The sequence below is a fragment of the Halichoerus grypus genome, chromosome 1, assembly GCF_964656455.1.
Source record: "Halichoerus grypus chromosome 1, mHalGry1.hap1.1, whole genome shotgun sequence".
Lineage (NCBI taxonomy): Eukaryota > Metazoa > Chordata > Mammalia > Carnivora > Phocidae > Halichoerus > Halichoerus grypus.
Genome location: NC_135712.1, coordinates 202,921,355 through 202,933,420, shown reverse-complemented (window position 1 = coordinate 202,933,420; position 12,066 = coordinate 202,921,355). Strand labels below are relative to the sequence as shown.

The 12,066-nt window shown below is 49.9% G+C and overlaps 1 protein-coding gene across 2 annotated transcripts in view; it reads left to right on the top strand.

Moving 5' to 3' along the window:
• The first annotated feature begins 429 nt into the window (after window positions 1–429).
• UPF1 (UPF1 RNA helicase and ATPase) overlaps window positions 430–12,066 on the top strand; it is a 36,466-nt gene continuing 24,829 nt past the window's right edge. The window contains exon 1 of one of the 2 annotated variants that reach the window (XM_036093833.2): window positions 430–915. In XM_036093833.2, coding sequence (XP_035949726.1) covers window positions 685–915 — 231 coding nt within the window. In that variant the 5' untranslated portion in view covers window positions 430–684. The remainder of the gene's footprint in view (window positions 916–12,066) is intronic. The other variant, XM_036093834.2, reaches the window with a different exon arrangement.

Sequence of the window (12,066 nt, the reverse complement as noted above, 5' to 3'; positions counted from 1 at the left end):
CCCCATTTTACAGATGGGGAAATTGAGGCCCAGGGAGCTTCTCCCAGAGATGTAGGTACATCGTCCCTGCCAAGCCTCCTCAACTGGTTGTTCCGAGACCACCTTTGTAAAGCAACCAGATAGTGCTCAATTAACCCGAGGCACTCTCGTCACCCCTACGGAAGCAACTACCTCGGTCACGCCGCCGTGCGCCACTGGGCAGTGGTTGGGGCGGGACCACGTCCTCGTGCGGCCGCCGCGACGGCGGTTAGAAGCCCCGCCTCCCGCGCGTGCGCGCTAAGTGTTCCGCTGGCCCGCTCGGCTGCGGGCGTCCGGGCGCGGTTGGAGGCGTCCGCGAGGAGCGCGCGCGCCTGCGCCGGCGTCGGGCTCGCGCACGCGCACCTGCGCCGGCGTCGGGCTCGCGCACGCGCACGGCGGCGGCGGCGGCGGCGGCGGTTCCTGCCGGGGGCTGCGAGCGGCGGGCGGCTCCGAGGGGAGCAGCGGCGCTGAGGGCCTCGGCGGCAGCGGCGGCGGCTCGGCACGCGTGGCTCTTGGCCCGGCTCGCGCCGCGGCGGGCGTTTCAACCCGGTTCAGGAGCGTGGGCGCGGCGGCGGCGGCGGCCCGAGGCCTGCGGCCTAGGCCTCAGCGCGGCGGCGGGCTCGAGTGCGGCGCGGAGCCGGCCTGAGGGCCCTACTCGGCGGCACCATGAGCGTGGAGGCGTACGGGCCCAGTTCTCAGACGCTCACCTTCCTGGACACCGAGGAAGCCGAGCTGCTCGGCGCCGACACACAGGGCTCGGAGTTCGAGTTCACCGACTTTACCCTCCCCAGCCAGACGCAGACGCCCCCGGGTGGCCCCGGCGGCCCCGGAGGAGGTGGCGCGGGCGGCCCGGTCGGCGCGGGCGCGGGTTCTGCGGCCGGACAGCTGGACGCGCAGGTGAGCGGCACATGGCGGCGCCGGAAGCCGGGGCCGGGCCTCGGCGCCCGGGAACCTGCCCCGGGTCCCGCACTCTGGCTGGGTTCGGAGTAACCTGTCGCTGGTCCCCCACTCAGGCTCGGCCCGGGCTGACCTTCCCCGGTCCCCCAATTCCGGCCGGATTCGGAGTAACCTGCCTCGGTTCTCGGTCTCCAGCCGGGCCTGGGGAGACCTGTTTCGAGTCTGGCTCTGGTTGGGTCTGTGTGATTTGCTCAGAATCTGTCTCAGGCCGCGTCTTAGGTCACTTGCCCGAAGTCCCTTCCGGGCGTGTCCGAGGTGACCTGCCCTCGGTCCGTACCTAGCCGGGTCGGGGGTGACCTGTCGCCAAGTTACCCTCCTGCTGGGTCCGTGCCCTGCTCAAGCCAGCTCCCGGGGTGGTGATCTACCCCGGTCCCCCCTCTGGCCGATCCGTCCTCCCTGCCCCACCCCCCCACCCCCCTAATCATGCCCACTGAGCCGCGGGTTCAAATTTCCCCGGGCCCAGGGACGCTGGAGAGGGGAGGGTCGAAGCTCCCGGAGCAGAAACGGAATTTTTGCCTCCAGTGGAGAATCCCATACTTGCTGGCTATTAAGATTATTCGAGTCAGGTTGCGTTTTGTTTTTCCTCCTTACATTGCCTGTTGCTGAAACCGACCTGTTATGTAATTCCACAGCCCTGCCTTGGAAAAGTTAGGTTTGAGTTTGTTCCTCAAGTGGGGCAGTGATAGTGGGTTTTACGTAAGTGGTACTGCCACGTTGGAAAATTTTGTTTTCAATGATGTGAATGTTTAGGGAAAGCTACTTAGGTATTTTAAGTTTGGGTTGTGTTATGGGAAGTATCATGCTCACACTTCTTGAACCTAGGTCCCTGCCCTGGAGTGGCAGAGGGGACTGGCAGGGGTCTTGGGCTGGGATCCCTTGTCACAGGGGTCCCTTGGCATGAGGACCCACTGTCGGGGCTGGGGGAGCCACCCCATCTCAGCCAGAGTGAGCTCAGACTCTGTCCTTGGGGGAGGAGGGCTTGCATTCTAGTTGATTGAGTCACTCCCGTGGGTAGACCACCCACTTGGATTTTCTTTTAGCCCCTAATAGAAGCAGAAAACATTTGACTCATTCTAACCCCAGATTCCTTAAAAATAGACGCCTGATGGGCGGAGCATCAGGGAGAACAGGTGTGCGAGTATGTATGTGTTTTCAGTTTGGTGTACATACGGTGGAGGAAGGTAGAGACTGGGAGAGTTTGCCTGGAGAAGTGAATGAGCTGTTGGAGGCTCATAATAACACCTGTAGTTTCATACTCTGTAGACCTCTCTGTTTCCACAGCTGTAAAAAGGGGGTGTAAGGAGTTTTATTTTTGTTATTTTTAAACATAGATGAAATCTGCACTTATGTTTAGATGGATCAGATAAGCGCTGTGTGTCCAGAAGGCTGAGGAGAAAGATTTCTCAGTTGAGCGGTGTGCCATGATTCATGGCAGCTCAGGATTGGGAAGGGTAATTGTTTTATTGCAAATTCTTTTTAAACTGTAACTAATATAATACAGCAGCTCTGACTTCTAGTTTTGTTCCTTGCATTCTGTTTGCGATTAATTGCAGGGTGTGTCCTTCTCTTTAAGTTGAAATAATCTATTTTTCTGCGCCTGGACACTGAGCTGTATAAAATAAGAGCCTTAAAACTCTCCACCGAAGGTAGATGTTGCAGTTGAGCTCACTTGAGTTCTGATGACATCGAAAGGGTTTATCCTTCCTTGCCTTTAATTAACTCTGATGACCCACTCACCTGTAGCCTAACTTTTGTGTTTGGGGATTGGGAGTAATATCCTTTGTATCGCAAGAGAAGGCCCTGAATTTGGGGCAGGAAAGTCTGAGTAGAATTGGGAAGTAGAAAAAAGTTGATTATCTCCTGTGCCAGGTGGTGGCATTGGCTGCCTACTACGTTTGGGGTTTTTCTTATTTGTCCTTAGGAGTTGGCTGTGTAGCTAACTGTATGATGGGGCTTTCAGAAAGACTCAGAAAACCCATTCTGAATGCCTTTTGATTTTATCTTATTGGGTGAGTGGCTGTGACTTATCAAATGCTGTGCAGCCACCTCTGTTTCACAGCTTTCTGGAGATAGAATTCAGAGACCGTACGATTTGCCCATTTAGAGTGTACAGTTCAGTACCTTTTAGTATATTCACAGGTGTGCAGCCATCTCCATAATCAATTTTTGGACATTTTCCTCACCCTAAAAAGAAACCCCACACCTCTTAGCCTGTCGGTTCTGCTTTCTCCAACCCCAGGCGACCACTAATCTTAATGTCTCAGGTTTACCTACTGTGGACATTTGATATAAATGACCATGTGTGGTCTTCTGTGTCTGGCTTCTTTCACTGAGCATGTTTTCAAGGTTCATCCATGTTGTAACACGTATCTACTCCCATTTCTTTCTGTGACTGAATAATATTTCACAGTACAGACAGACCACAATTTGTTTCTCCACTTATCTGTTGGTGGATGTTTGGGTTGTTTCCACTTTTAGCTGTTATAAACAGTGCTGCTGTGAACATTCGTGTGCAAGTTTCTGTGTGGCTGTAGGTGAGATTGCTGGGTTGTGTGGTAGCTCTGTGTGTAACCCTTCCAGGAGCTGCCAGACTGTTTCCTGACGTGCAGCCACATTTGATAACAGTTTTGTTGAGTTGGTTTTACCTGAAAGTTTTAGAGGCAGAATGTGTGTACCTGCCAGAGTAGGAGAATGGCTGGCAAGGGTGACTCCTGCTGAGCTCTGAGTCAGTTCAAGTAACATTTATTTTCTTGTATATGAAATAAAACTGGTATTTCTTAAAGCCCTTGAGATCCTGGGATGAAAAGTGCTGACATAGTCCTGCCAAGTGTCCTTAAGATACAAGGGACCATTTTCTTTTGCTTATCTGAGTCTTTTCTGGGCCATTCCCCCACCCCTCAAAGGGCAGGGAAAGGTAATTTCAGAAGCGCTTTACATAATAGCTGGTGTTACAAACCTTCTGGCCTGCCTAGTTGAATATTTCCTTTTGATGGTCGCTATTGTCATGTTTTCTTCAAATATGGGAATTATGGTAAAAATCTAAGTTGGGAACACTACCCAGCTTAAAAAAAAAAAAAAAGGAATGAACTATTGATACACACAATGATGTGGATGCATCTCAGAATAATTACATTGAGTAAAAGAAGCACTCTGACAAAAAAAGAGTATATACTCTGTGATTCTGTTCATATAAAGCTCTAGAAAGTGCTAGCTAACTAATAGTAATAGAAAGCAGATCAGTGGTTGGGGGAGGAAGGAAAAAAAGGAGGAAGGGATGACAAAGGGCATAAGGAGACTTGGTGATGGATGTATTCATTATCTTGTTTGTGGGTGTTTACATATATTGATGTATGTCAGTTTGTAAAATTGTACACTTTAAACCTGCACTCTTTATTGTATGTCAGTTATACCCCAGTGAAACTTAAAAGAAACACCACACAGAGAGATCACTACCCACTCATAAGAGTGGCTCAAATTTTTTAAAAGGCTGGATGGAAAACCACTTGGAACTTTCATACCTCGCTGGTGGAATGGTTCACACCCACCTCTGTGGCCCAGCAGAGAAACAAAGGTGGTTGTCCCCACGTGAGGCTGTTCTGAGCGTTTATAGCTGCTTCATTCATGAGAGCCCCAGACTGGAAACAACGCCAGTGGCCATCAACAGGTAAACAGATAAACAGAGGCTCCTCATCAATTGTAGTCTTTTTTAAGTAGGCTCCGTGCCCAGCGTGGGGCTTCAACTCATGACCCTGAGATGAAGAGTTGCTTATTCTACCAACTGAGCCAGCCTGGTGCCCCCATCAGTTGTAGTCTTGTGTACATACACTTGGGCTTTTTTTTCCTATTTAAGTAGTAAGATACTTGGCTAAAGAGTTGCTACCTAGTCTTCAAAACCATAGTCCTGGCTGCCTTCAGAATTCATCATGGAAGGCTGTCCTTACATATTCATGATCAGCCAGGTAAACAGATCATCTTCTGCTTACTGGCCTGTAGCTTATGAAGAGGAGGAATGAGTTCGATACAGTCCAGGGGTTCCTGAAAGTGGTGAGTGTAAAATTTGAGTGGGACTTTTTCCATCTGGTTTTGTGAACACTCAGTTCAGCTGTGATATAAGCACACCTTGAGAAAATTGGAGATAAGACGCTGGTAACCTTGCAGGAGCTCTGGCAAGTGTTTGTCCGGCACTTTCCCCTTATTGGATTTCCCAGGTTTGTTTCCAAATGGCTAGGACTCTCTGGGCAGTCAGGGGAGACAAAGGGTTTATGTGTCAGTCACATAAGTGAAATGACTTCTTACCTTATTTACCCCAATTTCTTAACCCAGATTCAGTATGATTGGGGGCAAAGTTAACACTAGTACAATATCAATATTAACTTAAAAAGTTCTCTTTCCAGCTCTCACAACGAAAGAAAAGGAGGCTTTCTTCTAATAGCTTTATTGAGGTATGATCACATACTATAGAGTCTCTTGTTTGTATGTGTGCAATTCAGTGTTTCGTAGTAAATTTGGGGAGTTGTTCGATCGTCCCACAGTTGTTCATTGTCTTTGATTCTCCTTCACTCTTCTTTTTCTTTTCTTCTCCTTCATTTTTGCTCCTGTTAATCTTTGTAGTGTCTCTTCAGCAGCTCTAATGTAGGGAAATGGAGTGACCCCGTGCTCAGCTACTCCCAGTCACATGTTGGGGAGATTCACCACCCTTGTGCTGGGCCCTCCACTTGAGTTCAGAGTCAGGAACTGAGACCTGGCCACACTGCTTTCAGGGTGAGCCTGGGAGCCCTCATATATCTGTTCATGTTTTCTTTTGTCCCCACTGTATAGGCTGTCAGGCCAACCTCTTCGGCCCGGTCCTTGGCTCTTGGCCCTCTCAGCAGTTCCTGCTTCCTTGCCTTGCTGTGCTCTCTGAGCGCTGGGGGTCAAAGGGAATCCTTTGCCATCCGTAACTGTTTTGTTAGAAATGACAGGTGCTGCCCAGACTGCAGTTGACCTTAGGGATCATGAGGGCCCAGAAGAGGGAGTGGTTTGTCCTGCACAGGGAAAGCCTTTGTGAGTAGTGGTCCTCAAGTTGTTCAGGAAGGCATGCCTGCTAGGCAGAGGGGTGGGCATGGGACACTACACTTGGCTCGGGGTAGAGGGAGAGTGGGTGCAGGCAAAGGCTGGTATGCCATGCCACGGGGCTCAGGCTGGATCCTGGAGCCTCATGGAGCTGCTGGAGGGTGCCGTGACCTCAGTTGAGAGGAAGGGCCCTTAGATGCAGGTAGACCTGGCAGAGTATGGACGAGGCCAGAGGGGAGCTCAGGCAGAGTGCATGGTGCTCAGACACGTGCCCCTGCGCACTATGCGTGTGTGTACCCGTGAGTGTGTGAGCTGCCACAGTACCAGGCGGCCAGAGTGGCCACTCCTCCTGGGATGTGTTCACTGCACTGGATACCCTGTTGGCCCTGAGTCCTCAGAGGAATTATGGCTAGAGCAGACACGAGTTCCTGTCTGTGGTTTTCATCAGGGCCTACGATCCCCCAAGGGTGAGGCAGGGCTCCCCTCTGATGGGAGGTATGGGTGAGGGTGGTGCTGGTTAGCAGAGCCTTTGGAGGCCCTGCCCTGAGAGGAAGGGCAAGAGGCCCCAGCAGAGTAGCATGCACGGAGGCTGGAGGGGGCAGATGCTGGGCAGTGGCTCTCAGCTGAGGGGCAGTTGGGGTTGTCACCCTGGCAGGGTGGCAGGGTGGTCTTTCAGTGATGTGCGATAGTCCTGACCACAGAGAAGGGTCATGACACCTCGCTCTGCTCAGTGGGACCCAGAACAGAGCGTGGCCTGGAAGGTGCAAAAGGGCAGTGAGTCTGGCTGAGTCTTCGGTGTTTCTTTCCAAGTCTCAGGGTCACGCTCTCAGGGGGGCTTTGAACTCTTCTTGCCAGAGGAGCTTTCCTTGAGAGCAGAACCCTCCTTCCTCTGATAAACACCAGGATCCTGGGTCCTGGGACCCCATGCCTGGGAAAGGGTCGTTGTGCCGTTTATATATGTTGGTCTGGTAGCACCTTGTGAGCTGGACTACCGAGCCAAGCCAGGCTTCTTAGGATCCCTGCAGACTGTTGCCAGGATGGCTTCTAGACATAGGCTGCTTGCTGAACTCTGTGGGCAGCCATTTGTCACAACTGAGGACGGCACCTTCCTGTCTGCTTAGCTCCTTGCAGAACTCAGCTGCCAGGGATGACAGTGAATCTGGGGAGGTGGCTCTCCTTATCCTGGATTGGAAGGCGTTTGGTCAGAGCTGTGCTTGTTTTCCATTACTCTTTTTGAGTGCATGGCTCCACAGAGTTAACCCAGATCCCAGGAGGCCACCTCGTCCATCTGTATTGTGTAAAAATGTTGGTTATGAATTCTCTGTAAATAAAACAAACCCTGACCATCCATCTCCTCAATTCAGCAGTTGTGAAGATTTTCGTCTCCCCCTTTCTTTTCATTGCCGAAGAGTTCTAAAGCAAATCCAACTTGTCATTTCACCCTTCCTTCTGAGGTTGAGCCATATGAGTTAGTGATACCCAGTCATTTTGACTTATCATATTTAGTATGCATTTCTAGAAACAAAAGGCATCTTTCTGTCATAGTACTGCTGTTGTCGGATGAACAGCACCAATAGTTTTTTGGGATCGTCTAATACGTGGGGCTTCTCTTTCTCCACAATCAGATTCTTCACTCGTCAGAAAATGTCTTGGCTTGGTCTGGTCCCCTGTGAGGTCCGCGTTAATGTGATTGTCTTGTCTCCTGGTCCTGCTCTCCAGGGCAGCCCCTCCCTCTTCCTTTCATGCCCCTGAGCTGGGGTTCAGTCTGGGTCATTGTCCTGTGATGTATCCTGGTTTTTGGATTGAGCCTCCCGTCACATTCCAGCCTTTATGTTTTTGGAGAGAAAAGCCGTCACACCCTGGCTTCTCCCTGCAGGTGTGGAGTGGGCTCCTTTGAGAGTGGTGATCCCAGGACTGGGCAGGCAGGGACAGCCCAGGACGAGCTGGGGATGCTTTGGACACGTCAGGGATACTTTGAGCATTGAAATGGAACCGTAGGGCTGGACTCTGCATGCTGACCAGAAAAAGGGTCCACTGTAAAGGGAGAGGCCGGTGAAGATCCTTTTCTTTTCTTTTTTTTTTTCCTTAAAGATTTATTTATTTGTCAGACTGAACATAAGCAGGGAGAGGGGCAAAGGGAGAGAGAGAAGCAGGCTCCCAGCTCAGCAGGAAGCCCGATGTGGGGCTTGATCCCAGGACCCTAGGATCATAACCTGAGCCGAAGGCAGATGCTTAACTGACTGAGCCACCCAGGTGTCCCTGAAGATCCTTTTCATCCAGAACCTGGGGACCACTCTCTTGAGTGGGACCGTGTGACATCATCTTTGTAGGTCAGAAATGGTTGAATCTCAGCTGTTACATGTGGTTAAAACTAATGAATTAAAGAAGGCTAAAGACACATCACAAGTAACGTGTTATATAGGTCTTGAATGTAAAAAACTATAAGACATTATTAGGATGTTGGGGAATTGTGACTGTGCTTATTAGATAGCAGTATTCTGTCAGTTTCATCAGTATTATTCCTGAGCGGGAGGCTTTTGATTATGTGGAGAAAGTGCTTGTCCTGGGGCCCATGACTCTGAAATGGATCGGGAAAATAAGCGTGTGTGTGTGCGCAAAGGGGGAGAACAAGCATGGCAAAATGTGAGTGGCTGGTGGATACAGGTGACAGATGTGTGAGTTGTTCACCCTCTGTAGTTTTGAAACTTTCTCAAAAGCTGTGGGGGAGGCCAGAACTTCTGTTAGCCTTTTCCTGAGGGGAGGCTCAGAGGCTCTGCCGCTCCCCTCTGCCTCGGGCCACACGGAGGGAAAGGCGATTTCCCACTCTTTTTATTTAAACCTTGGGATAAAAGAATACTTAATGAGTTATTTTACATTCCAGTCTTTAGGTTTTTGGATGTGAAGATATAGCCTACGCTATGAGGACCTCCTGGGGTGTGGGCTCATTTCTAGGTGTTGGGGTGATAGCAGGGACTTCTGCCATGGGGCCCCACAGATGGGGCCAGGGGAGGCCTTCCTGGGAGATGCCCTGTGCACTGAGACCCAAAGGACCAAGAGCCAGCTGTGCAGAAGCCCGGGGACAGTGAGTGGGAAGGCCGTGGGGCACTGGCAGACTCAGGGACTGAGGGACTGTGAAAGGTCCCATTTCTTCCTGAGTGGCACAGTGCTTATGAGGTTTGGAGTAAAAATCTGTGGTCTAAAAGTTCTTACCAGCACATTTAGGAGTAATTTTTGAATTTTCATGCTTTTCCTCTGTGGGTCTGAAATGACCTCTCTTCCTGCTACTCTGATGTGCACAGTCTGAGTTCTGTAGTCAGTTGTATGAAACTGTCCCTGGGCAGAGAATGTCGGCAGGCCTTGATCAGCTCAGCAGCTCATAGATGTACTTCAAATAGTACTCAGAGCAGAGGTGAAGAGGGAATCATTTCCCCAGTGATGTGGTGCCTGGGGGTGGGCTCTGTATTCCCGGGGCGGGGGGGGTCCTGCCCCTCAGCCTAGCAGGTGCCAGGGGTCCTGGCTGGAAGTGAGAGGTTGATAACCTCAGAGGACCTCAGTCCTGTACTGGCCAAGGACAAGGACCCTTCAGTCCTCCCGTCATGTCACCTGGCACGGGTTGTGGACCTTCTCTGTGCCGGGCACTCTCTAGTGTTTTGTTTTAACTAATTTAATTATAGTTTCTAAGGTCAAATGTATTTTTGAAGTTAATGTTTATCTTAAAACTTTCCAGAGAGTAGAGGGAGAAACTAACAACCCAGCTATAGAAGTCAGTTTGTGTTGTGGCCAGATCATAGCTGGGCAGGAGTGGGGCTGAGTGGGAGCTGGGAGTGGGGTTGGGGGTGTGTGGGGGGGTGCATGTACATGTTTCCCAACCAGGGGGCTAGGGGGCTACTGGGCCTTGGGAAATCTGGACTCTTCTCTCCAGCCTCCCCAGCTTTAGTGGAGGTGCGGAGAGTCTACCTGACCTTGTATCTGTATCATACTGTCTCCCAAGAGTTCTGAGAGCAGATCTAAATTTCCTGCCCCTTATTAACCTGAAGGGGTAAGTGTGGTGCAGGGAGGGTCCCCACATGGCTGGTCAGGATGTGTCCTCTGCTGGTTCAAGCCTCCCCCGGTGATGGGAGGTGAACTGTGGGATCTGAGGCTCAGATGAGGCAGGAATGGGTTGAAAGAGGGCACTTGGGTGGTGTGTACTTTTCTCTATTACTCTATGTACTAATTTTGATATTTCAGGAAAGTAAAGATTCAGGTATCACCAAGGGCATTTATTTATACGTAAAAGCTTATGCAACCTGATAAAAAATTTTACGAGTTGTTCTAGGCAAGGAATCTGTAAACATTTTCTTAAAGGACTAAATAGTAAATATTCTAGACTTTGTGGGACAAGAAGCAAAATTGAGGATAATCCAACCATTTAAAAATGTAAGTACTGTTCTGAGCTTGGGGGGTGGGGGCCCGCGAGCTGATTCCTACTGGACTACCTTCTTAGCCCTCTGGTGATCCTGGGTTTTAAGGTGTTTTTCTGCTTAGGTTAGATTGGAAAAGTAGCACATTTCTCTCTGGAAAGATGAAAGCTGATCAAAGTTAAGTCATAAAAGGTATCAATACCCATTTATCTAAGCTCAGGGTACCAGATCTATGGAAAGAATAGTTTCAGATCAAGTAAAAAGAAGTTCGAGTTTCATATTATTCTTAAAAACATTGTTACCTCAAATACTTGAGAAACCAGTTTATTGAGTTTAAGGGGTCACAGATGTCGATTTCTTTTTTTTTTTCTTTTTTTTTTTTAAAGATTTTATTTATTTATTTGACAGACAGTGAGAGAGGGAACACAGCAGGGGGAGCGGGAGAGGGAGAAGCAGGCTTCCCGCCGAGCCAGGAGCCCGATGCGGGGCTCGATCCCAGGACTCTGGGATCATGACCTGAGCTGAAGGCAGACGCTTAACGACTGAGCCACCCAGGCGCCCCGGGGTCACAGATGTCGATTTCTAATTGCTGCCTTCTGTAGTGTGATATGTATACTTCCTTCACTGCCATAGGGTAAAATCCAGGTGCCCTAACTTGGCTACACACTTTCAGGAAACGAACATGTGTGTGCCTGGGCACAGTCACACCAGGAGTGGTGTCAGGAGAAGCGTTGGGAAACAGAGAGGTGAGTTTTTAAAGTGATAGCCAACTATCAGAATTTCAGAGCACAACTCAAAAAATCTAACAGTCGATTAAAAATGGGCAAAGGACTTCAATAGACATTTTTCCGAAGAAGATGTACAAGTGGCCAACAAACCCATGAAGAGATGCTTGGTTTCATTAGCTATCAGAGAAATGCAGGTCAGAACCACAATGAGATATCAGGTGGCATTCATTAGAATGGCTATTTAAAAACAAACAAACAAAAATGATAATGAGTATCGATGAGGCTGTGGAGAAGTTGGAATCCTTGTGCACTGTGGGTGGGAATGGAGAATGGTGTAGCCTCTGTGGAAAATCCTGTGGCAGTTTCTTAAAAAAGTTAAACAGAGAATTACCATAAGATGTAGCAAGCCCACTTCTGGGCATATCCCCAAAAGAATGGAAAGTGGGGACTTGGTATTTGTATACCATGTTCACAGCAGCCAAAAGGTGGAAGAAACCCAAGTGCCCACTGAAGAATAAATGGATAAACAAAATGTGTATCTATACAGTGAAATGTTATTCAGCCTTAAAAAAGGACTTTTTTTTTTTTTTTTTGAGAGAGCGTGTATGTGCGGCAGCGGTGGGGGGGGCAGATGGAAAGGGAGAGAGAGAGAATCTCAGGCAGGCTGCACACCCAGCTCGGAGCCCGATGTGGGGCTTGATCTCACAACCCTGAGATCATGACCTGAGCTGAAGTCGAGAGTCAGATGCTTAACTGACAGAGCCACCCAGGTGCCCCCAGCCTTCAAAAAGGAAATTCTGGGGCGCCTGGGTGGCTCAGTTGTTAAGTGTCTGCTTTCGGCCTAGGTCATGATCCCGGGGTCCTGGGATCGAGCTCCGCATCGGGCTCCCTGCTCATCAGGAAGCCTG